We start from the raw sequence: 27,619 nt of genomic DNA, 5'->3' as shown, positions 1-27,619 counted from the left end.
TGGTGGCACCAGAGCAGGTGAACAAAGAGTTCTAAATGAACGTGTGTAAGTCAGAGCCTCCAGAGGATGAGTCAGACATGAGGGAGTTTTTGGGGGGATTGGAGTGTCCTGAAGTAGGAGCGGAGGGGAGGGCAGGGTTGGAGGAGCAAGTGGGAGTGGAAGAAGTGTGGGTAGCGATAGGAAAAATACAGAGGGCTAGGGCACCGGGGCTGGATGATTTCCCGGTAGAGTTTCATTAAACGTTTATGGATAAGTTGGCGCCACTGTTGGTGGAAGTGTTTGAGGATGCGGTGGCTAAGGGGACACTGCCAGAGACAATGGGACAGGCATCCATTTCATTGTTGCTTAAAAAGGATAAGGACCTGGTGGAGTGTGGGTCATATTGGCCGATATCTTTGTTGAATGTGGATGCCAAAATATTGGCAAAGGTGATGCCGCTTAGGTTGGAGTGGTGTCTTCCGAAGGTGATTGGGGAGGATCAGATGGGGTTCATAAAGGGCAGTCAGTTGTCGTCAAATGTGCAGCGTCTGTTGAATGTGGTGCTTTCTCCGGCAGAAAGGAGGGAGTTGGAGGTGGTGGTGGCGCTGGGTGCAGAGAAGGCGTTTGATCATGTGGAGTGGAACAATTTAAGGTGGCACGGAGACATAATGGTTAGCACTGCTGCTTCACAGCGCCAGGCACCAGGGATCCATGCTCAATTCCGGCTTGGGTCACTGTCTGTGTGGAGTTTGTACATTGTCCCCGTGTCTGCATGGGTTTCTTCCGGGTGCTCCGGTTTCCTCCCACAGTCCAAAGATATACAGGTTAGGTGGACTGGCCTTGGTAAATTGCCTCTTAGTGTCCAGGGATGTGCAACTAAGGTTATGGGGTTATGGGGAAAGGGAGGGGTGGTTGGGTGAGTGGATATGGGTCGAGTGATAATTTGAAGGGTCAGTGCAGACTCGATGGGCTGAATTGCCTCCTTCAGCACTATAGGGATTCTATGTCTATTTGTTTCCAGTGTTCGCGAGGTTTGTGGCATGGGTGAAATTTCTGTATGCGGATCCGATGCCATGTGTGCGCACAAATGTGATGAATTCGGGATACTTTCCATTGCACAGGGGAACAAGACAGGGTTGCCCTGTGTCCCACTTTCTGTTTGCGTTGGTTATAGAGCCGTTACCGCTGAGGGGCTCGGACAAATGGAGGAGGATAGTTGGGGTGGGGATGCATGCGGATGATTTGTTGCTGTGTATCTCTAACCTGGGCTCATCAGTGGGTGATATAATGAAACTGCTTAGGAGATTTGGGGCTTTTTCAGGCTATAAATTAAACTTAGGAAAAAGTGAGCATTTTGTGATGTCTTCTGCAGTGGGGGGAGTTGGGGTGGGGCATTGTCATTTTGGGTGGCAACAACCCACTTTAGGTATTTGGGAGAACAGGAGGCTCGTGATTGGGCCCAGCTCCATAAGTTGAACTTTACCAGTCTGGTGGGCAAGGTCAAGGTGGATCTATCAAGGTGGGACAGTCTTCCCCTATCGTTGGTGGTCAGGTGCAGGTGGTTAAGATGACAAGTGCTTGCTGTTTTTTTTTCCCAAATCATTTTTTACGGGGGTGGATAGGTTGATCTTGTCGTTTGTGTGGGCAGGTAAGATGGCAAGGATTAGGAGGTCAATACTTCAGAGAGGAAATCCTCCAATCTCCTGCAAGCTCAGGAGATAGGAGGATTTCCAAAGCTGTGGTCACTCAATCATACTGAATGGGCCAAGGGTGGTGTGGGGTCCTGACCATTCTGGGAGACTGTAAGGGAATGGTCCTCAATGTAATGGCCAGCACAGTAGTCAGTGACCATTGAGACACTGCTCCAATGGGGTGGATGGGCAAAGGGTCAAAAACTCAATGTTCATTGTCTCTTCCCCCCCCCCCCCTTTACAGTGAGTAGAGTGAGAGTAAGGTGCAGCCCATGGAACTGGCTAACATGAGCAAGAAGCAGCATCGGAGAAGACTTTGTCTCATCAAAGACATGTTAGTTCATCTGTGCCACCTTCTGCTGGAGTTGGTGCTGCATGGACTTGGAGGGCATCCACTGCATGTGGCTTTGAAAGTCACAACCTCCCTCAACTTTTACACATCTAGCTCCTTTCAGGGCTCCATCAGTGACTTTTACATCTCTCCGCTCTTAAGTACAACAAGGAAGTGATGGATGGACGCTTCACAAGGGCTCACAGCTACATTCATTTTGATTGGGATCAGGATGCAAGAGCCATAGGATATTCCCAGATTGTAGGTTTTCCACAAGCGCAGGGAGCCATTGACTGCACTCACTTGGCCCTCCGATCCCCATGGTAACAACTTTATCAACTGCAGGGGTTTCCACTCCCTCAATGTTCAGCTCCTCTGGGAGCACACAATGCACATCCTCCAGATTTGTGTTAGGGTCCCAGGGTGTAAACTCAGCAGCTTCATCCTTAGCCACTCTCAGATATCTGATGTTATTGAGGGAGCACAACTGCTACAGGGTTGCCTCTTGAGGACAAAGAGAACTCCCATGAGGATATGACTGATGGTGCCTGCGTGGATGCCACAGAGAACAGCAAAGATCCGATATAAAGAGACTCATGCTGCAACCTGGGCTTTGGTGGAGCGGACCATTTGAATACCTGCTAATGCTGTTCCAATGCCTAGGCCGGTCTTGTGGAGACCTCCAATATAATCTCCAGAGGGTATAGCATATCGTGGTTGTGTGCTGTACCCTCCACATCCTGGCTTTTCAGCGGGGTGAGGAGCTGCCTGAGGAGGCGATGAATGAGCAGCGCATCTCCTCTGATGAAGAGGATGTTGAGGTGGGAGATGAGCAGGAAGCCCTGGAGGAAAGCCATCAGGCAGTGGCGATGGCCAGAAGGGGCAGGAAGGCATGTGTTGCTTCATAGCCTCCTGTGGACGAGCAGTATTAGGGCCAGTGATTATGTCCATTCAAGCTGAGCCCCTTCCTATCTGACTGCTGGCAGCACACAGATTTATTGGTATGACTCGTGTTATGCAAAGGGAACGGCTGCCTGTAGTCATAATGTTGCAGGAAGATGATGATGATTTGCAATGAGGACAGTGCATTGTTCCTCCATGAGCAACAGAGAATATCTGACTCCTGTTTGGCTGAAGGCATCTTGCAAACTCTCAGACCATAAGATATAGGAGCAGAAGTAGGCCATTTGGCCCAACAAGTTTGCTCAATCATGATCATGACTGATCTGATGTGATCATCCTCAACTCCACTTTCATGCCTTATCTACATCACTCTTGACTCCCTTACTGATTAAAGATGTGTCTATCTCAGCTTTCAACATACTTAACAACCCAGCCTTTACAGCCCTCTGCGGTAAAGAATTCCATAGATTCACTTCCCCCTAAGAGAGTAGAAATTTCTCCTCATCCCGGTCTTAAATGGGAGACCCCTTACTCAGAGATTATGCCCTCTGGTACTGGATTCTCACACAAGGGAAAATAACCTCTCAGCATCTACCCTGTCAAGCCCTCTGAGAATTCTGTATGTCTCAATAAGGTGCACATCCTGCAGAAGTGCAGAGCTCCGGGTACCTTTGTCCTGTCTGAATCTAGTGCATATTGGTCGGAGGAGGATACATTGTGAAGTTTCATGGTGTCCTTGCTATGTGTTTGCTAACCCAATTGATTCTTAGTCCACCAATGGCTCAATTTTAAAATTCACGTCTTGTTCTCAAATCCCTCCATGGCCTCTATCTCTGCAAACTCCTGCATCCCTGTAACTCTGTGAGGTCTTTGTCTCCACCAATTTCAGCATCTTGAACATGCTAATTTTTATAGCTCCACCATTAACAGGGCCCCACGCTCTGGAATTTCCTTCCTAAACCTCTCTGCCTCTCAACCTCTCCCTCGTCTCTAGAAGACTCTCCTGAAAACTTACCACTTAGAGTCTTCAATCTTAATATTTCTTTATGGAGCTGAGTGTCACATTTTACCCTATTATCCTCCTGTGAGGCACTTGGGATACTGTCCTACATTAAGGGCACCATTTAAATGCAACTTATATTTGTTGTTAACTACAGTTCAAAAAAAAACTTCTCACTTTCCAGTCTCAAGATTGCGGAGTGTAATTTATTACAGATTCCAGTTCCAGACTAACAGAGACTGACCAACTCAACATTGGTCAAAGCCCTGTGGATCCATGTGGATCGCAGCCTGATAAAATAGGCTGCTGGAATTCACTGTGTTGGGATCCTACCTGAGGATAGTCATGTCAGAGAGTATGAGAACTGTGGGTGGATAGGCAGCACGGTAGCATGGTGGTTAGCATAAATGCTTCACAGCTCCAGGGTCCCAGGTTCGATTCCTGGCTGGGTCACTGTCTGTGCGGAGTCTGCACGTCCTCCCCGTGTGTGCGTGGGTTTCCTCCGGGTGCTCCGGTTTCCTCCCACAGTCCAAAGATGTGCGGGTTAGGTGGATTGGCGATGCTAAACTGCCCGTAGTGTCCTAAAAAAAGTAAGGTGGGGGGGGTTGTTGGGTTACGGATATAGGGTGGATACGTGGGTTTGAGTAGGGTGATCATTGCTCGGCACAACATCGAGGGCCGAAGGCCCTGTTCTGTGCTGTACTGTTCTATGTTCTATGTTCATGTGTTTGCTTTGTGTCATTATTGAGAGAGGAAGAGATTATTGATACATTCCTATATTAACTGTAGAAATGATCGGGTCTACATCAAGCTATATTGAAAAGCACATCCCCAACCCCCCAGTCCACTGCAAACTCTGGCAGATAGTCAGCTGATAAGCACTTGAACACCGATTGTTTTGAAAAGACAAACATTCACGTTAGCAACAACACTAAGTGTGAGTCTTTTTTAAAAAGGAGTTCAGTCAGCTATCAAACAAGGCAAAAAGTTACTTAAGATATTGGCCACAGTGAGTAACCTTTAAATATGTTATTGTGCTTTGCTAATTAAATGTCTTTTTGCATTTTTAAAAGCTGTAAATGGAGAAATATGCCATCTACATAACACTTCAACCGATTATTTGCCGAGTTAAATCTATTGAGTTAATCTGATAATTATGATTAAGTTCACTGTGGTGTTGCAATGACGTCAAGGAGTAAAACAGCATACCTGCATGTGCACAGCATTGGCAGTCGACGCAATCTTATGACAATTTCCTTTTTACCTCTCAACTGCCTATTCCATGTTGCCATTCACAGTTTCTTAACATTCTGATTGGAGGTGATGGGTTTTGTTAAAGGGATGCAATCATGTCCTGATTGGGTAAATGGCAAATCTACTGACTTTCCAAAGACAATTGCTTCATCATGTTCCATGTCCAATTTCATTTGTGCCTTTTCATGGATAGCTTGCTCAGCAGCAAGAGTATCTCACCAGATAATTCACCTGTACTAATAAAGTGGCTTACTCCAACAATTCTGCATGGAATCACCACTCTTTTCAGTGACCTTAAGGTGTTGTCAACCCTGGACCCAAATCTGAACTTTCAGATTCCTTAATCTTACTTCAGTCCTTACAATTGAGTGAATCTAAATAATACTTTAATCAATCCATTCCACATACTGTGGATGTGCAACCATCATCCAACACAGCGCAATTAATCCATGACTAGTACACTCATTGTCGGACAGAAAATTCTTGTGATTATTATAATTCTCTCAGACCTATCAATATCGTCATCTTTCCCTTCTGAATCTTCTGTGTGTAGTGCGATGCCTCGAAAACTCAGTTGTTCGATTTTAGACAATTTACTGCTTTATGATATTTGAATCACATCTGAAACACCCATTAATAATTTCTCAGGTTTTCCTGGGATTCATTTTTGTTATTCAGACTCCATTCCTTGTTGTCTGCTAGATCTGCCAAAAAAGGACACCACCCTGATTTATTTTGTCTGTGATTCTGTTGTATTGATGCCTGTGCCCCGTAACTGAATGGCCTTAAAATGCTGTGGGCATTGAACCCGCCAGCGCCAGTGTCATGAAAGTGTCTGGAAATGATTGCTTTCCTGGGAACCTTTTTGAAGCCTCAGACATCTGATTCAAAAGCGTGTCTCTTTCTGAGAAACAAAAACATAGAACATAGAACAAACAGTGCAGAAGGAGGCCATTCGGCCCATCGAGTCTGCACTGACCCAGTTAAGCCGTCACTTCCACCCTATCCCTGTAACCCAATCACCCCTCCTAACATTTTGGTCACTAAGGGCAATTTAGCACGGCCAATCCATCCAACCTGCACGTCTTTGAACTGTGGGAGGAAACCGGAGCACCCGGAGGAAACCCACGCAGACACGGGGAGAACGTGCAGACTCCACACAGAAAGTGACCCAAGCCGGGAATCGAACCTGGGACCCTGGCACTGTGAAGCCACAGTGCTATCCACTTGTGCTACTGTGCCGCCCCAAACTTGAGTTAAGATTAGGAGCCTATCCATGCACAACACTTCAACTCACTCCTCCAACTTGAAAGAAAGCACTGAACCAGGAATTTCCAAATGGAATATTTGCAATCCTGTATATAGTCTGTTAAATTGCATGGCTTATCCCTCCATGGAATAATTATCCAGCTTTCCAAATTTATTAAAGTCCGATGTTACGATCAGGAAGGAGGTCAATTTAAACTGCTCTGATTTCCCCACTCACATCTCATCCATAAACAGTGAGTGGCGATAAAGATAGCAGTTTAGGGTTATTGTTGCATCGTATTGCTAAGCATTGTTTAACTGGTAATTGAAAGCAATTTTCTTAATGTTGTTAAAATTAGTAATACTGTGTTAGCGATAATGTTTGTTTTAATACAGCATATTACAGCATAATACAGGGGCTGGTTTAGCTCACTGGGCTAAATCGCTGGCTTTTAAAGCAGACCAAGCAGGCCAGCAGCACGGTTCGATCCCCGTACCAGCCTCCCCGGACAGGCGCCGGAATGTGGCGACTAGGGGCTTTTCACAGTAACTTCATTGAAGCCTACTCGTGACAATAAGCGATTTTCATTTCATTTAATTTCATATCCCTATTTGTGCGTGAATTCACTCCTGGAGTGAAGTATCCTTTCCTCAAGCCTTACAAAATTAAAATAAGATATTGGGGGTTCTTTCCAGTATCCTAACAACTGTTGAGGTCTAGTCCAGGATTGTAATATTTACCTCATATGGCGTATTACAGGTTGAATAGATCTTTATATTCAGTTACTTTTGGAGCTTGTTGCTGCAGATTGTGTACACCTGGATCAAGATGGATTGATCCCAGTGTGATGCTGTTCCAAAAATCCAAAAGTGGCTTCACATTTTTGTCAAGACATGAAACTGAAAACTGGTCTGCGTGCAGTGGAGAATGACCACACCTTCTGTGCGGATTGTTTGTATGCCATACGCCACAATATCCACCTGAGTGTTGGGATCCAGTGCAGCAGATGGGTTGATATCCCGCAACAACCGCCTCGACAATACACCTCATTCCTGTGTCGATCTTTACTTTAGTTTTGCTTTGCTGCAGGCATTGATTAATGCGGTGAAAATCGCACCCTTCTCCGTAATGCTGTCAACACTCTCACAGTAAAGTGTTTTTGGAGGCTCCGCACCTTGGTTACTCTGATGCCTCGCCAATTCATTTATCCTGTGTGTGCCCCACAACCTGGAGAATTGACCGGCTATGGTGTGGCTGATGACGTGGGCAGGCTGCTGTAGCTTAGATCTGCAGCATTTCACAAAATGGTTGCATTTGCCAAATTTGTTACAGTTTACCAAATTCCAGACGTGTAGTTGTGTTCCGTGAGTGATAGCTGCTGCGGTTGGAACAGGGTCTGCCCTGTTGCACAGAAACTCCTGTTCCCACCCTAACTCTTTGCAGCTTCTTTCTGGCTGCTTGCTCAGCATACAGATGCTGATGGCAGATTCCAAGGTTAAACCTTTCTCACAAAGAAGCTACTTGCAAACAACATCACTATGGACCCCACACACAATGCTACCTCTCACCGATTCAGTGGTGAGTGTGCCAAACATGCATTTCTTTGTTAGAATGTTTAAATTCACAGCATATAACCGAATGGACATTTCCAATGTTTAGTTGGTTGCATTGAACGCATGTCTATCCAGTATGATGGTCTTTACTGGCATTCTATATGTGCTCAAACTTTTTTCAGCGGTATTTCTGGATTCTCCTTCTCTTCCTCCTTTCGAAAAACAAAAGGACGTATATTTCTCAACCTCCTCAAGACCCGCTAAATTTAGGAGAGTGTACACCTGTACCTCTTTGATTTGTCCAATAGGCTATCACCACAGTAGATATGCCCCTCTTTTTCAAATTTTGTGCAGTTATCTGTGACAATTTCGTCCAACGTGAGTAGGTCGATGCTCTGTGCCAATCTGCCAACTCCTGACACCATGTAGAAGTATTGGGTTCGAATGACTGGAGACCAGAGACAGTAGGTATGTATTAACAGCAACCGAGTAGCTCTTACACGCTGTGCCTCAGCCCGCAATCAGGGAGAACTCACGCCTCCTGACGCGTGACTCCTTTTATATTCCTGTCACCCCACCACCAACGTGACCACCCCATTTACAGTTAGATTCTCTCGTTGGAGATGGCTATTAACTGGCAATTCTGTGCCATGAATGTCACTAATCAGCCTGAATATGGTCCAAATCATGCTGCGTGCAGGAATTCCATGCCTCAGTATCTGAGGAGTTGCAAGTGCTTCTTAACACTTTCATTCCAACGCTGTCAAACCTGGGACATTCTGCATTTCAGTGCTGGTGACCACAGGGGTGGGAATTCAGCCCTGACCAAATTGCTAAATTCAGCAGGTTAATTACCCACTCTGGCTGGACATGGTTTCTCAGAGGTTCCATCACGTAGCTTCCCATTTCTAACAGTCAAAGGTGGCCAAATAGCTTTTTGTCCCAGCTCCAAGATTTTTATAATGATTAAATATGAATATCAGAAAACATGACAGGCAACACCATTTAAAAAACAATATCCCAATGGTTTTTCCCCCCGTTTTGATCATAACACTGCATTTAAGATTAATCTTTATTTCCTGTACATCTGGTTTGCAACTTTGGAACCTCCAAGAGATTGTGGGTGCGACTCTCTAGCCCTGTTACACTCTCACTCAAGCGTAACGAGGCCGGTGAATAGCGGGAGAGCCAAAAACGAGATCCGTGCCAGGCGCCAAACAGTTTGTGATGCAACTGGACTGCTCCCGTAAGGTAAACTGGGATCTCGCCATAGTGTGGCACAAAACCAATTATCACCACTTAAGCCCCATTTCCATACAGTTAACGGGAGTGACCCCATAGCCACCGGCCTCCCACCATTCAGCGGCCTCCCCAGCAAGTACTCACGTTGGCGCCGATTAGTACTCCTTTTGAAAAATGTGAAACTGGTGGAAGAGTTTCAGTGGGAAGCCGAGGAGGTGAGTAGCCATCTTTGCTCACGGGCAAAGAGCCCGGGGGATGCTGGACTTGCCGCCCCAGTGCTCAGCTGGGATTGGGGGACTGTCTGTGGGGATGGTCATTGGAGAGGGGGGGGGGGGGAGAAACCGCTCGCAGCTACACCATCCCAACCCCTGGATCATTTACCAATTCCGGGCCAAGCCTTGTCCCAGCCCGTTTACCCCAACAGCCACCCATAACCGTCACCGACTGCCAAGGTCTCTGGCTGCGCGACTAAAGGCGATTGCTGAGAGAATTGGCAATCGTGGTTAAGTGATCACTTCATAGATGCCAATCATACCTTGATGCCTGAACACTGTGCTTGAACACTGCAGGAGGCAACACCACATACAGAACATCCGAACACCCCGGGGATGGGACACAGCTCTGGGGACAGTCAGAGGATGGGTGAGTGCCACAGGGATGGGGGCGGGGGGGGGGGGGGGGGGGGGGGGGGGGGGGGGGGGGGGGGGGGGGGGGGATGCCTGGAGAGATGGGCAAAGGGTCCAGAGGTCAGCCCGTATTGCGGAATGAAGTGACAGAGGCCTCATAATGGCTTTGAGAAAAGGTGTTTTATGTGTTGGACAAACCCCACTCCCAATGGTGCCTCACCCTCATCCCCCCAACCTTCACTCCCCCTACCTACCTGCCCTCCCCCTCCCTGGTGCCCTCAGTTATCCTCAACGTACTTTGCCCTCCTAGCTCTACCACTTCTTCGAGGTGCTTTCCCAGGATGCAATTCAGAGGTGGAGGCAGCCAACTGCCTACCTCATCCCATGGCCTTCGATGCCCTTGGTGGGTGTCCTCTGGGGGCTCTGGAGCCACAAGGCCCCGGCTCACTTTCTGGCAGCACATGCACAGTGACCTGCTGACCTGTCCCGTGTGCTGACTGCGAGATGCCAATACTTCAGAGTGTCGGAACTCGGGAGAGCTGGTGCCCACCGTCACCACTCCATGGTCCAGGTCCAGATTGGCACTCAGCGGCCACTCCTCCCAGTCGGTGTCCATAAGGCCCTGGGGTCCCCCTTGGGATAGAGGGGCAGCTGGATCGAGCCCCGGCTGCCCCTGCATCATCTGGCTCTGCCAGCCCTGGCAGCTCCCCATGGTGTGCACCATAGTGCCGATGTCCTCAGCAGTGCTCCTCAGTGACTGGGCCATGCCCTGCAGTGCCTCAGCCATGCCCATCTGAGGGCAGAACATGTCCCGCAGAATGTCATCAATGTCGGCCTGGTACTGGGTGACATCGCCCAGCAATTCGGACATTCTGCCGAGACCCTCAGCCATGGCCGTCACCGTCTGCGCTATGCCTTGGACACCTTCACTCATGGTGCCGACATCATGCACAGGCTCTCCACTGCGTTCGCCATCCTAGCACCCTGTTGGCCTCAGTGCCATGCATTGCTAGCGACATCTCCTGTGCCCCTAGCCTCTGGGACTCCGCCAAGCAGCTATGGATCTGTTGGAGCGATGCTGATATCTCCCTCTGAACGCCTAGGTTGGTCCCTATCATCTCCGTCAGCTCCGGGTAATCTTGTTTCACAAGATCAGCATCAGGCTGGGACCCAGCGGGGTTCTGGGATCCAGCAGCCCTCCGAGTGCTGTCTCACCCGGGGGTTCCTACCTTCACCTCGTGAGCATCAGCAGCGGTGTGGTGCTCACCACATTGTGCCCCAGAAGTCTATCCACTAACATGTCCCACCGAGGAGTGTGTATCTGCGCTGGTGGAGGGTGGTGATGGCAGCTGTGCCGTGACCACAGTCGCATTCTCGGAGCTCTCCTCTGAGGTGTTCTCCTCGGAGTCAGGAGAGGGGCCGCCCGGGATGGGCTAGCGCTGTTGTCTGGAGGACCTGCAGGAAAATGGACATGTGGTCAGTGGGAGGGATGGGTCAGTCAGTAAGGCAATAACAACTCAGGTTTGACAGGTCCTCCGGTTGGAGCCCAGTGGTTCCTCACCTCTGCAGGTCCGCCAGCTTCCATGTGACTAACCGATCTGTCTTGGCCACACAGTCACTTCCAGGGCCGCTTCCTCGAATGAGGTGAGGGTTCTTATGTTTGGACATCTGCGTCAGTCTGGGCCCTCTCTCGCCGATTATGGGAGAACCTTTCCTGAGGAGATATAGGGAGGGCATCGTTAGCCACACGTTTGGTTCACAGTGATAGGAGGGGGCAAGTGAAGGAGGGGTGGGGGGGTGGGGTGGGGTAGGGGGACGGGGGTGGAGGGAGTTGGGGGGTGGATGCTCCCTTGGTGGTGGTTGGGGGGGGGTGGGAGGGTGCATTGGCGTCTACTCACTCATGCTGCCCCGCCGGTAGGTCGGTGACCTTCCAGGAATCTCCCCAGGTCAGCATATCCGAATCTTGGGGCCAGTCTGCTGGGCGCCATTGTTGCCAGCTGGCTGGGGGTTGGCTGAGCAAGTGCAGCCTAAGTGCTGCTCGTCCTTGTTTGCGGGGGGCTGGCGAGCGCGGTGACGGCGAATTGGCGGCCGAGCCTCGTTAAGTGGACCGATGGATGTTGAATTGCATTGCGGCCTCGCCGGGCCACGAGCCGGAAAGCTCGCGGCAATTCCCGCTCACTACCACAGTTAAAACTTTTTCCGGAGAATTACGCCCTGTTTAATTTTCAATGCGGCCCTTCTGTCAATGTTTCACCAGAACTCAAGGTGGCTTTGAGAGGTAAGTTTGAAAGTTCCAAGTTAGGATACAATGTTTGAAAATTTGAGAAGTACTCACCTATCCACACTGATGGAACACAAGTTGAAAATAGACGCCGTGCACAGCATCACATCCATCGTCATGAGATAATCACAGAGACCTGGGCCAAGGGTCCAGACTCCACCCTGGAACTGAAAAAACAAAACTTGCTCACAACTGGGGTATCGTAACATTGACACAATTATGCCCATCTAATGTGAACAACAACAATGATTTACACTTAGATAGTGCCCTTAAAGTAATGAAAGTTCTCTTGTTTCACAGGAGCTTTATTAAATATAGTCTGACATTGAGCCACATAAGGAGTTATCAGGCCAGGTGACCAACAGCTTGGTCATAGAGGCAAGTTTTAAGGAATGTTTTAAAGGAGAACAGCATGGCTGAGAGTACAGGGAAGCAATTCCATAGGCTACTGAAGGCACGACCACCAATGGTGGAGCAATTTAATTGGGAATGCACAAGAGGCCACAATATAGGAGAGTTGTGGGGCTGGAAGTGACTCCAGAGAATGTGAAGCAAAGGATGAAATTTTTAAAGTCAGGACATTGGCTTGACCTGAAATCAGTATAATTCACAGAGCATCCAAGACTTGCTGAGAATTAAGATACAGACAGCAGAATATTGGTTTGACCTCAAGTTTACAGAGAGAAGTATGTGGAAGACCAGCCAGTAGTCCATTAGAATGGTCAAGTCAAGAGGTAAAAAGGCATGCAAGAGGGTTTCAGCAACTGGTTAGCTGATATGAGGGGGGCGGGGGAGGTGCAAAGACTGGTATTGTTACGGAGGTGGAAATAGGCAGCATGAATATGAGGTTAAGAGCTCATCTTGGGAACAAATGTGACACCAACATTGCAGACAGAATGACATAATCTCAGACTGTAGCCAGAGAGAGGGATGGAGTTGATAGCTAGTTAGCGACATTTGGATTGAGGACCAAAAGCAATGGTTTCAATCCTCCAAATATCCAATTGGAGGAGATTGCTGCTTATCAAGTAGTGGATATCAGTTAAGCGGTCTGATAATTTAGTGACAATGGAGGAGTTGAAAGAGGCAGTGGTGAGATAGAGCTGGGTATCATCAGCAAACATGTGGAAACTAACGCTGTGACTTTCGATTATGTCACTTTGGGGGAACAGTTATTTGAAATAACAGTACAAGGGTAAATCCGTGGGAGAAACCAGCGATAATGGAAAACAGGAAGAGAAGCCATTGTAAGTTATTCTCTGGCTATGATTAGACAGATAAGAATGGGAGCATGTGAAAGTAGTCCCATCCAACTAGACAACAGTGTAGAGACATTGGAGGAGGGTGGTGTGGTCAACCGTGCCAAGGCTGCAGACAGGTCGAGAAGGACGAGGAGGAAAATTTTACGTTTGTCAAAGCCACATAGAATGCCATTGTGGCAGGGACAGTAGCCTGTATTGAAGGATTCAAAATGGAGGTCGGGGGGGTGGGGTTGGAGGTCGGGGTGGGAGATCAGGGTAGGGGGGTTAGAGGTTGAGGTGTGGGGGTTGGAGGTTGGATGACAGGGTTGACGATCGGTTTGGTAGTAGGGTTAGAGGTTGAGGTGTGGGGGGTTGGAGGTTGGATGACAGGGTTGACGATCGGTTTGGTGGTGGGGACTAGAGGTTGGGGGTGTATGGGGCCGAGGTCCGGGTCCAAGGTGGGGGTTGGGAGTAAGATGCTGGCGGTCAGAGGTTGGGATTTGGACATTTGAACAGTTTGCCAACCTATAAATGACCCCTTTACCCTGTTAGTTAACCAATCCTCTATCCATACTAATATATTAATCTCAATACCATGAGGTCTTACTGATATAGTAACTGTTTATGTCGCACCTTATTGAATACAATATGGAAACCCAACTACGCTACATTAAAATTTCCCTTTATTTATCTTGCTATTTACAGCCTTAAAGAACCTTCAAATAAATTTGTCAAATATGCTTTCTCCTTCATAAAACCATGTTGCCTGCTTTGATTTTATTTACATAGAATTTACAGTGCAGAAGGAAGCCATTCGGCCCATCGAGTCTGCACCGGCCCTTGGAAAGAACACCCTACTTGAGCCCAGACCTCCACCCTAACCCCGTAACCCCACCTAACTATTTTAGACATTAAGGGCAATTTATCACAGCCAATTTACCTAACCTACACATCTTTGGACTGTGGGAGGAAACCGGAGAACCCAGAGGAAAGCCAAGCAGACACGGGGAGAACGTGCAGACTCCGCACAGACAGTGACCCAAGCCGGGAATCAAACCTGGGACCCTGGCGCTATGAAGCAACTGTACTAACCACTGTGCGACCGTGCCACCCTTTTCCATGTGTCCTGCTACCACTTCCTGCATAATGGACCCCAGCATTTCCCAATGACAGCTGTTAGTTTTCTGCTTTCTGTCCTCCCTCCATTTTTGAACTGCAGATGTTACATATGCAGTTTTCCAAACTGGTGAATCCTTCTAGAATCTAGGGAATTCTGAAATTTTACAACCAATGCATGCACTATCTCTACAGCCACTTCCTTTAAGACCTTCAGATAAATGACACCATGTCATAGCATCCCTACAGTGCAGAAGGAGGCCATTCAGCCCACCGTGTCTGCATTGACCCCCTGAAAGAGCACTCCACCTCAGCACACTCCCCCACCCCATCCCAATAACTCCCTAACCTACCCTGCATAAGGGGCAATTTAGCATGGCCAATCCACTTAACTTCTATATCTTTGCGCTATCATTTGTCTATATATGTGTTTCTGGAACCCACCTCTTCATTCACCTGATGAAGGAGCTGTGCTCCAAAAGCTAGTGATTAGAAAAAAACCTGTTGGACTTTAACCTGGTGTTGTAAGACTTCTTACTGTGCCCACCCCAGTCCAACGCCGGCATCTCCACATCATGCATATCTTTGGACTGTGGGAGGAAGCCAGTGCATCCAGAGGAAAGTCACGCAGACACGGGGAGAAAGTGCAAACTTCAAACAATCACCCCACTGAGCCGTCCAGGGATCTTGTCCACCATTGGTCCCATTGATGTTCCTACCACTTATTCTCTTGTGATCAATTTAGTGATTGATTCAGGTTCCTCAGGTTCATCACTCCATTTTGCTCCTCGAGCTTATACTATCATTGGAATGCTTTTTGTGTTGTCCACCACGAAGGCAGATCTTTGTTCAAAGTCTCTGTTGTTCCTTATTTCCCAATTAATCATGGCCTCATCCTCTAAGGGACCAATATTTACTTGAACAACCCTTTGCATTTTCATATACTTGTAGAATCTTACTGCCTGATTTTATATTTGTTGCTAGTTTACTTTCATGTTCTAATTTATCCCACTTTATTTTTGCAAGTCGGGTTTTGCTGGTTTCTAAAGTGTTTCCAATATTTTGCCCAACCTTAATCTTCACATCATCAAGCACCTTTATTTTCAATTTGATACTATGCTTAATTTCTTCAGTTAATCACAGATGGTTCATCCCTCTTGTAGGATCTTTCTTTCTCAATGGAATATATCTTTGTTGATAATTATGAAATATTCCCTCAGTGTTCCCTCAGCCAATGCTTATCCACGGACTTAACTTTTAATCCATTTTCCCAGTCTATGATAGCCAACTCTGTCTGCAAATCTTTGTAATTGCCTTTACTTAAGTTTAAGACATTAGTTACAGAACTTTAACTAATGATGAGAATAATCTTAGGTATTTGATGGGAGAAACTGTCTTCTTTAAGGAGTTTTTCTTTAATTCTAGAAGACTTGTTGGAAAATTCATCACTTAATGCATCTGCTAAGCATTTGTTGCCAATAGCTTCTGTGCTCTTTGCTTTCAATCAGCTCGGGGTTAATTTTGGATACTGCATTCACTTGAATATTTTATTTAAGTCAGAGGATGTGTTGCTTACACTGTCACGGGAACAGTACATTGAGGCTTCTTGGCGACGTTGTGTATGCCTTGGATTAGGCTCACGGGTCTGGGCACCACCATGAATGTAGTAGTGCCATCTGGATGGATGGGCACTCACACAAAGACCAATTAACAGCCAGGGGATCAAAGAGGCAGTGGCAGCATGGATACAAAATTGGCCGAGGAACAGACAGCGGAAAGAAGTCATGAACAATAATTTTTCAAACTGGAGGGAAATATACCGAGGTGTCCACAAGGGGTTCGGGTAGCAACCATTGCTCTTCTTCATATATATTAATGATCGGGATAGTAACCGACTTCAGGAGAATACAGGCAGGCAGGCTGGTGAAATGGATCGACAGATGGCAGGTGAAGTTTAACACCGAGGAGTGTGAAGTGATTCACTTCAGTCGGGGAAATGAGGTGAGGCAATATAAACTAAATGGCACAATCTTAAAGGGGTTACAGGAGCAGAGAGACCATTACACAAATCATCGAAGGTGGCAGGACCAGTTGAGAAATTTGTTCAAAAGACATTTGATGAGATACTTAACATAACGTAGCTTGACTTTAAAAATAAAGCAATATTCGGCAAAGGCAAGAATTCTATACTCAATCTCAGCCCACAATTGGAATATTGTGGTCAATTCTGACCATTACACTGTAGGTATAACAGCAATGTCTGAGAGAGAGTACAGAGGAGATTTACTGGAACGATAATGGGGATGAAGCATTTAAGTTATGTTAAGCGCCTGGAGACGATGGGATTGTTTTCGTTAGAGCAGTGAAAGAAAAGGGCCGATTGAATAAAGAAGTTGTTTCAATCCTTAAGTAGTTTCATACAGTAAATAAAGAGAATACTGTTTCCAGTGGCAGGCGGATCAAAAAGCATTGTGAAAAAAGAAAAGAGGAAAAGGACGAGGGAAGCGAGGTCAATAAATACTTTTCTGCAATGAGCAGGCATCATGGTCAATAAAGCATGACAGGAGCTGGGAAATCGACGGAGAGTGACTCACCAGCTGACTTACAAAGAGACTCGAAATCCCTAACGCTTTAACTGAGACTGAGTCTGTGACTATAACTGAGAGGCTCGAGTCCCTGTCCCTATAACTGAGAGACTGGGTCCCTGACCCTATAACTGAGACACTGAGACCCTGATCCTATAACTGAGAGACTGGGCCCCTGACCCTATAACTGAGACACTGAGACCCTGACCCTATAACTGAGAGACTGGGTCCCTGACCCTATAACTCAGGCACTGAGCCCCTGACCCTATAACTGAGAGACTGAGTCACGGACCCTATAACTGAGACACTGAGTCCCTGACCCTATAACTGAGAGACTGGGTCCCTGACCCTATAACTGAGAGACTGGGTCCCTGACCCTATAACTGAGAGACTGAATCCCTGACCCTATAACTGAGAGACTGGGTCCCTGACCCTATAACTGAGGGACTGAGCCCCTGACCCTATAACTGAGACACTGAGTCCCTGACCCTATAACTGAGGGACTGAGTCCCTGACCCTATAACTGAGACACTGAGACCCTGACCCTATAACTGAGAGACTGAGTCCCTGACCCTATAACTGAGACACTGAGTCCCTGAACCTATAACTGAGACACTGAGTCCCTGACCCTATAACCGAGAGACTGAGTCCCTGACCCTATAACTGAGGGACTGAGTCCCTGACCCTATAACTGAGACACTGAGTCCCTGACCCTATAACTGAGAGACTGAGTCCCTGACCCTATAACTGAGAGACTGAGTCACGGGCCCTATAAATGAGACACTGAGACCCTGACCCTATAACTGAGAGACTGAGTCCCTGACCCTATAACCGAGAGACTGAGTCCCTGACCCTATAACTGAGGGACTGAGTCCCTGACCCTATAACTGAGACACTGAGTCCCTGACCCTATAACTGAGAGACTGAGTCCCTGACCCTATAACTGAGAGACTGAGTCACGGGCCCTATAACTGAGACACTGAGACCCTGACCCTATAACTGAGAGACTGAGTCCCTGACCCTATAACTGAGACACTGAGTCCCTGACCCTATAACTGAGAGACTGAGTCACGGACCCTATAACTAAGGGACTGAGTCCCTGACCCCATAACCGAGAGACTGAGTCCCTGACCCTATAACTGAGGGACTGAGTCCCTGACCCTATAACTGAGACACTGAGTCCCTGACCCTATAACTGAGAGACTGAGTCCCTGACCCTATAACTGAGAGACTGAGTCACGGACCCTATAACTGAGACACTGAGTCCCTGACCCTATAACTGAGAGACTGGGTCCCTGACCCTATAACTGAGAGACTGGGTCCCTGACCCTATAACTGAGAGACTGAATCCCTGACCCTATAACTGAGACACTGAGTCTCTGACCCTATAACTGAGAGACTGGGTCCCTGACCCTATAACTGAGAGACTGAATCCCATACCCTATAACTGAGACACTGAGTCCCTGACCCTATAACTGAGAGACTGGGTCCCTGACCCTATAACTGAGACACTGAGTCCCTGACCCTATAACTGAGACACTGAGTCCCTGACCCTATAACTGAGACACTGAGTCCCTGACCCTATAACTGAGAGACTGAGTCCCTGACCCTATAACTGAGAGACTGAGTCACGGACCCTATAACTGAGACACTGAGTCCCTGACCCTATAACTGAGACACTGAGTCCCTGACCGTATAACTGAGACACTGAGTCCCTGACCCTATAACTGAGACACTGATTCCCTGACCCTATAACTGAGGGACTGAGTCCCTGACCCTATAACTGAGACACTGAGTCCCTGACCCTATAACTGAGAGACTGAGTCCCTGACCCTATAACTGAGAGACTGAGTCACGGACCCTATAACTGAGACACTGAGTCGCTGACCCTATAACTGAGAGACTGGGTCCCTGACCCTACAACTGAGAGACTGAATCCCTGACCCTATAACTGAGAGACTGGGTCCCTGGCCCTATAACTGAGGGACTGAGCCCCTGACCCTATAACTGAGACACTGAGTCCCTGACCCTATAACTGAGGGACTGAGTCCCTGACCCTATAACTGAGGGACTGAGTCCCTGACCCTATAACTGAGACACTGAGTCCCTGACCCTATAACTGAGAGACTGAGTCCCTGACCCTATAACTGAGAGACTGAGTCACGGGCCCTATAACTGAGACACTGAGACCCTGACCCTATAACTGAGAGACTGAGTCCCTGACCCTATAACCGAGAGACTGAGTCCCTGACCCTATAACTGAGGGACTGAGTCCCTGACCCTATAACTGAGACACTGAGTCCCTGACCCTATAACTGAGAGACTGAGTCCCTGACCCTATAACTGAGAGACTGAGTCACGGACCCTATAACTGAGACACTGAGACCCTGACCCTATAACTGAGAGACTGAGTCCCTGACCCTATAACTGAGACACTGAGTCCCTGACCCTATAACTGAGAGACTGAGTCACGGACCCTATAACTAAGGGACTGAGTCCCTGACCCCATAACCGAGAGACTGAGTCCCTGACCCTATAACTGAGGGACTGAGTCCCTGACCCTATAACTGAGACACTGAGTCCCTGACCCTATAACTGAGAGACTGAGTCCCTGACCCTATAACTGAGAGACTGAGTCACGGACCCTATAACTGAGACACTGAGTCCCTGACCCTATAACTGAGAGACTGGGTCCCTGACCCTATAACTGAGAGACTGGGTCCCTGACCCTATAACTGAGAGACTGAATCCCTGACCCTATAACTGAGACACTGAGTCCCTGACCCTATAACTGAGAGACTGGGTCCCTGACCCTATAACTGAGAGACTGAATCCCATACCCTATAACTGAGACACTGAGTCCCTGACCCTATAACTGAGAGACTGGGTCCCTGACCCTATAACTGAGACACTGAGTCCCTGACCCTATAACTGAGACACTGAGTCCCTGACCCTATAACTGAGACACTGAGTCCCTGACCCTATAACTGAGAGACTGAGTCCCTGACCCTATAACTGAGAGACTGAGTCACGGACCCTATAACTGAGACACTGAGACCCTGACCCTATAACTGAGACACTGAGTCCCTGACCCTATAACTGAGAGACTGGGTCCCTGACCCTATAACTGAGACACTGAGTCCCTGACCCTATAACTGAGACACTGAGTCCCTGACCCTATAACTGAGAGACTGGGTCCCTGACCCTATAACTGAGACACTGAGTCCCTGACCCTATAACTGAGACACTGAGTCCCTGACCCTATAACTGAGACACTGAGTCCCTGACCCTATAACTGAGACACTGATTCCCTGACCCTATAACTGAGGGACTGAGTCCCTGACCCTATAACTGAGAGACTGAGTCCCTGACCCTATAACTGAGAGACTGAGTCACGGACCCTATAACTGAGACACTGAGTCCCTGACCCTATAACTGAGAGACTGGGTCCCTGACCCTACAACTGAGAGACTGGGTCCCTGACCCTATAACTGAGAGACTGAATCCCTGACCCTATAACTGAGAGACTGGGTCCCTGGCCCTATAACTGAGGGACTGAGCCCCTGACCCTATAACTGAGACACTGAGTCCCTGACCCTATAACTGAGGGACTGAGTCCCTGACCCTATAACTGAGACACTGAGACCCTGACCCTATAACTGAGACACAGAGTCCCTGACCCTATAACTGAGACACTGAGTCCCTGAACCTATAACTGAGACACTGAGTCCCTGACCCTATAACCGAGAGACTGAGTCCCTGACCCTATAACTGAGGGACTGAGTCCCTGACCCTATAACTGAGACACTGAGTCCCTGACCCTATAACTGAGAGACTGAGTCCCTGACCCTATAACTGAGAGTCTGAGTCACGGACCCTATAACTGAGACACTGAGTCCCTGACCCTATAACTGAGACACTGAGTCCCTGACCCTATAACTGAGACACTGAGTCCCTGACACTATAACTGAGAGACTGGGTCCCTGACCCTATAACTGAGGGACTGAGCCCCTGACCCTATAACTGAGACACTGAGTCCCTGACCCTATAACTGAGGGACTGAGTCCCTGACCCTATAACTGAGACACTGAGTCCCTGACCCTATAACTGAGAGACTGAGTCCCTGACCCTATAACTGAGACACTGAGTCCCTGACCCTATAACTGAGAGACTGGGTCCCTGACCCTATAACTGAGAGACTGGGTCCCTGACCCTATAACTGAGAGACTGAATCCCTGACCCTATAACTGAGACACTGAGTCCCTGACCCTATAACTGAGAGACTGGGTCCCTGACCCTATAACTGAGAGACTGAATCCCATACCCTATAACTGAGACACTGAGTCCCTGACCCTATAACTGCGAGACTGGGTCCCTGACCCTATAACTGAGACACTGAGTCCCTGACCCTATAACTGAGACACTGAGTCCCTGACCCTATAACTGAGACACTGAGTCCCTGACCCTATAACTGAGACACTGAGTCCCTGACCCTATAACTGAGACACTGAGTCCCTGACCCTATAACTGAGACACTGAGTCCCTGACCCTATAACTGAGAGACTGAGTCCCTGACCCTATAACTGAGAGACTGAGTCACGGACCCTATAACTGAGACACTGAGTCCCTGACCCTATAACTGAGAGACTGGGTCCCTGACCCTATAACTGAGAGACTGGGTCCCTGACCCTATAACTGAGAGACTGAATCCCTGACCCTATAACTGAGAGACTGGGTCCCTGGCCCTATAACTGAGGGACTGAGCCCCTGACCCTATAACTGAGACACTGAGTCCCTGACCCTATAACTGAGGGACTGAGTCTCTGACCCTATAACTGAGACACTGAGACCCTGACCCTATAACTGAGACACTGAGTCCCTGACCCTATAACTGAAACACTGAGTCCCTGAACCTATAACTGAGACACTGAGTCCCTGACCCTATAACCGAGAGACTGAGTCCCTAACCCTATAACTGAGGGACTGAGTCCCTGACCCTATAACTGAGAGACTGAGTCCCTGACCCTATAACTGAGAGACTGAGTCACGGACCCTATAACTGAGACACTGAGTCCCTGACCCTATAACTGAGACACTGAGTCCCTGACCCTATAACTGAGACACTGAGTCCCTGACACTATAACTGAGAGACTGGGTCCCTGACCCTATAACTGAGGGACTGAGTCCCTGACCCTATAACTGAGACACTGAGACCCTGACCCTATAACTGAGACAATGAGTCCCTGACCCTATAACTGAGAGACTGAGTCACGGACCCTATAACTGAGACACTGAGTCCCTGACCCTATAACTGAGAGACTGGGTCCCTGACCCTATAACTGAGAGACTGGGTCCCTGACCCTATAACTGAGAGACTGAATCCCTGACCCTATAACTGAGACACTGAGTCCCTGACCCTATAACTGAGAGACTGGGTCCCTGACCCTATAACTGAGAGACTGAATCCCATACCCTATAACTGAGACACTGAGTCCCTGACCCTATAACTGAGAGACTGGGTCCCTGACCCTATAACTGAGACACTGAGTCCCTGACCCTATAACTGAGACACTGAGTCCCTGACCCTATAACTGAGACACTGAGTCCCTGACCCTATAACTGAGACACTGAGTCCCTGACCCTATAACTGAGACACTGAGTCCCTGACCCTATAACTGAGACACTGAGTCCCTGACCCTATAACTGAGAGACTGAGTCCCTGACCCTATAACTGAGAGACTGAGTCACGGACCCTATAACTGATACACTGAGTCCCTGACCCTATAACTGAGAGACTGGGTCCCTGACCCTATAACTGAGAGACTGGGTCCCTGACCCTATAACTGAGAGACTGAATCCCTGACCCTATAACTGAGAGACTGGGTCCCTGGCCCTATAACTGAGGGACTGAGCCCCTGACCCTATAACTGAGACACTGAGTCCCTGACCCTATAACTGAGACACTGAGACCCTGACCCTATAACTGAGACACTGAGTCCCTGACCCTATAACTGAGACACTGAGTCCCTGAACCTATAACTGAGACACTGAGTCCCTGACCCTATAACCGAGAGACTGAGTCCCTGACCCTATAACTGAGGGACTGAGTCCCTGACCCTATAACTGAGAGACTGAGTCCCTGACCCTATAACTGAGAGACTGAGTCACGGACCCTATAACTGAGACACTGAGTCCCTGACCCTATAACTGAGACACTGAGTCCCTGACCCTATAACTGAGACACTGAGTCCCTGACACTATAACTGAGAGACTGGGTCCCTGACCCTATAACTGAGGGATTGAGCCCCTGACCCTATAACTGAGACACTGAGTCCCTGACCCTATAACTGAGGGACTGAGTCCCTGACCCTATAACTGAGACACTGAGACCCTGACCCTATAACTGAGACACTGAGTCCCTGACCCTATAACTGAGACACTGAGACCCTGACCCTATAACTGAGACACTGAGACCCTGACCCTATAACTGAGACACTGAGTCCCTGACCCTATAACTGAGAGACTGAGTCACGGACCCTATAACTGAGGGACTGAGTCCCTGACCCTATAACTGAGACACTGAGTCCCTGACCCTATAACTGAGAGACTGAGTCCCTGACCCTATAACTTTGAGACTGAGTCACGCACCCTATAACTGAGGGACTGAGCCTCTGACCCTATAACTGAGAGACTGAGTCCCTGACCCTATAACTGAGAGACTGAGTCCCTGACCTTATAACTGAGACACTGAGTCCCTGACCCTATAACTGAGGGACTGAGTCACGGACCCTATAACTGAGACACTGAGTCCCTGACCCTATAACTGAGAGACTGAGTCCCTGACCCTATAACTGAGAGACTGGATCCCTGACCCTATAACTGAGGGACTGAGACCCTGACCCTATAACTGAGGGACTGAGACCCTGACCCTATAACTGAGACACTGAGTCCCTGACCCTATAACTGAGGGACTGAGACCCTGACCCTATAACTGAGACACTGAGTCCCTGACCCTATAACTGAAGGACTGAGTCCCTGACCCTATAACTGAGACAGTGGGTCCCTGACCCTATAACTGAGAGACTGAGTCACGGACCCTATAACTGAGACACTGAGTCCCTGACCCTATAACTGAGAGACTGAGTCACGGACCCTATAACTGAGAGACTGTGTCCCTGACCCTATAACTGAGACACTGAGTCCCTGACCCTATAACTGAGAGACTGAGTCACGGACCCTATAACTGAGACACTGAGACCCTGACCCTATAACCGAGAGACTGAGTCCCTGACCCTATAACTGAGGGACTGAGTCCCTGACCCTATAACTGAGACACTGAGTCCCTGACCCTATAACTGAGAGACTGAGTCACGGACCCTATAACTGAGACACTGAGTCCCTGACCCTATAACTGAGAGACTGGGTCCCTGACCCTATAACTGAGAGACTGAATCCCTGACCCTATAACTGAGAGACTGAGTCCCTGACCCTATAACTGAGAGACTGAGTCACGGACCCTATAACTGAGACACTGAGTCCCTGACCCTATAACTGAGAGACTGGGTCCCTGACCCTATAACTGAGAGACTGGGTCCCTGACCCTATAACTGAGAGACTGAATCCCTGACCCTATAACTGAGACACTGAGTCCCTGACCCTATAACTGAGAGACTGGGTCCCTGACCCTATAACTGAGAGACTGAATCCCATACCCTATAACTGAGACACTGAGTCCCTGACCCTATAACTGCGAGACTGGGTCCCTGACCCTATAACTGAGACACTGAGTCCCTGACCCTATAACTGAGACACTGAGTCCCTGACCCTATAACTGAGACACTGAGTCCCTGACCCAAAAACTGAGACACTGAGTCCCTGACCCTATAACTGAGACACTGAGTCCCTGACCCTATAACTGAGACACTGAGTCCCTGACCCTATAACTGAGAGACTGAGTCCCTGACCCTATAACTGAGAGACTGAGTCACGGACCCTATAACTGAGACACTGAGTCCCTGACCCTATAACTGAGAGACTGGGTCCCTGACCCTATAACTGAGGGACTGAGTCCCTGACCCTATAACTGAGACACTGAGTCCCTGACCCTATATTGAGGGACTGAGTCCCTGACCCTATAACTGAGACACTGAGACCCTGACCCTATAACTGAGACACCGAGTCCCTGACCCTATAACTGTGACACTGAGTCTCTGACCCAATAACTGAGGGACTGAGACCCTGACCCTATAACTGAGACACTGAGTCCCTGACCCTATAACTGAGACACTGAGTCCCTGACCCTATAACTGAGAGACTGAGTCCCTGACCCTATAACTGAGAGACTGAGTCACGGACCCTATAACTGAGACACTGAGTCCCTGACCCTATAACTGAGAGACTGGGTCCCTGACCCTATAACTGAGAGACTGGGTCCCTGACCCTATAACTGAGAGACTGAATCCCTGACCCTATAACTGAGAGACTGGGTCCCTGGCCCTATAACTGAGGGACTGAGCCCCTGACCCTATAACTGAGGGACTGAGTCTCTGACCCTATAACTGAGACACTGAGACCCTGACCCTATAACTGAGACACTGAGTCCCTGACCCTATAACTGAAACACTGAGTCCCTGAACCTATAACTGAGACACTGAGTCCCTGACCCTATAACCGAGAGACTGAGTCCCTAACCCTATAACTGAGGGACTGAGTCCCTGACCCTATAACTGAGAGACTGAGTCCCTGACCCTATAACTGAGAGACTGAGTCACGGACCCTATAACTGAGACACTGAGTCCCTGACCCTATAACTGAGACACTGAGTCCCTGACCCAATAACTGAGACACTGAGTCCCTGACACTATAACTGAGAGACTGGGTCCCTGACCCTATAACTGAGGGACTGAGTCCCTGACCCTATAACTGAGACACTGAGACCCTGACCCTATAACTGAGACAATGAGTCCCTGACCCTATAACTGAGAGACTGAGTCACGGACCCTATAACTGAGACACTGAGTCCCTGACCCTATAACTGAGAGACTGGGTCCCTGACCCTATAACTGAGAGACTGGGTCCCTGACCCTATAACTGAGAGACTGAATCCCTGACCCTATAACTGAGACACTGAGTCCCTGACCCTATAACTGAGAGACTGGGTCCCTGACCCTATAACTGAGAGACTGAATCCCATACCCTATAACTGAGACACTGAGTCCCTGACCCTATAACTGAGAGACTGGGTCCCTGACCCTATAACTGAGACACTGAGTCCCTGACCCTATAACTGAGACACTGAGTCCCTGACCCTATAACTGAGACACTGAGTCCCTGACCCTATAACTGAGACACTGAGTCCCTGACCCTATAACTGAGACACTGAGTCCCTGACCCTATAACTGAGACACTGAGTCCCTGACCCTATAACTGAGAGACTGAGTCCCTGACCCTATAACTGAGAGACTGAGTCACGGACCCTATAACTGAGACACTGAGTCCCTGACCCTATAACTGAGAGACTGGGTCCCTGACCCTATAACTGAGAGACTGGGTCCCTGACCCTATAACTGAGAGACTGAATCCCTGACCCTATAACTGAGAGACTGGGTCCCTGGCCCTATAACTGAGGGACTGAGCCCCTGACCCTATAACTGAGACACTGAGTCCCTGACCCTATAACTGAGACACTGAGACCCTGACCCTATAACTGAGACACTGAGTCCCTGACCCTATAACTGAGACACTGAGTCCCTGAACCTATAACTGAGACACTGAGTCCCTGACCCTATAACCGAGAGACTGAGTCCCTGACCCTATAACTGAGGGACTGAGTCCCTGACCCTATAACTGAGAGACTGAGTCCCTGACCCTATAACTGAGAGACTGAGTCACGGACCCTATAACTGAGACACTGAGTCCCTGACCCTATAACTGAGACACTGAGTCCCTGACCCTATAACTGAGACACTGAGTCCCTGACACTATAACTGAGAGACTGGGTCCCTGACCCTATAACTGAGGGACTGAGCCCCTGACCCTATAACTGAGACACTGAGTCCCTGACCCTATAACTGAGGGACTGAGTCCCTGACCCTATAACTGAGACACTGAGACCCTGACCCTATAACTGAGACACTGAGTCCCTGACCCTATAACTGAGACACTGAGACCCTGACCCTATAACTGAGACACTGAGACCCTGACCCTATAACTGAGACACTGAGTCCCTGACCCTATAACTGAGAGACTGAGTCACGGACCCTATAACTGAGGGACTGAGTCCCTGACCCTATAACTGAGACACTGAGTCCCTGACCCTATAACTGAGAGACTGAGTCCCTGACCCTATAACTTTGAGACTGAGTCACGGACCCTATAACTGAGGGACTGAGCCTCTGACCCTATAACTGAGAGACTGAGTCCCTGACCCTATAACTGAGAGACTGAGTCCCTGACCCTATAACTGAGACACTGAGTCCCTGACCCTATAACTGAGGGACTGAGTCACGGACCCTATAACTGAGACACTGAGTCCCTGACCCTATAACTGAGAGACTGAGTCCCTGACC

The 27,619-nt window shown here is 48.6% G+C and overlaps 1 protein-coding gene across 1 annotated transcript in view; it reads right to left on the bottom strand.

Moving 5' to 3' along the window:
* The window catches only part of LOC119971824 (D(4) dopamine receptor-like), a 102,045-nt gene that overhangs the window by 45,550 nt on the left and 28,876 nt on the right, over window positions 1-27,619 (bottom strand). The window contains exon 2 of the mRNA XM_038808020.1: window positions 12,164-12,276. Coding sequence (XP_038663948.1) covers window positions 12,164-12,228 — 65 coding nt within the window. The 5' untranslated portion in view covers window positions 12,229-12,276. The remainder of the gene's footprint in view (window positions 1-12,163; window positions 12,277-27,619) is intronic.

The sequence above is a fragment of the Scyliorhinus canicula genome, chromosome 9 (genome assembly GCF_902713615.1).
Source record: "Scyliorhinus canicula chromosome 9, sScyCan1.1, whole genome shotgun sequence".
Lineage (NCBI taxonomy): Eukaryota > Metazoa > Chordata > Chondrichthyes > Carcharhiniformes > Scyliorhinidae > Scyliorhinus > Scyliorhinus canicula.
The sequence above is the reverse complement of the archived record's forward strand: the minus strand, read 5'-3'. Positions and strand labels throughout refer to the sequence as shown.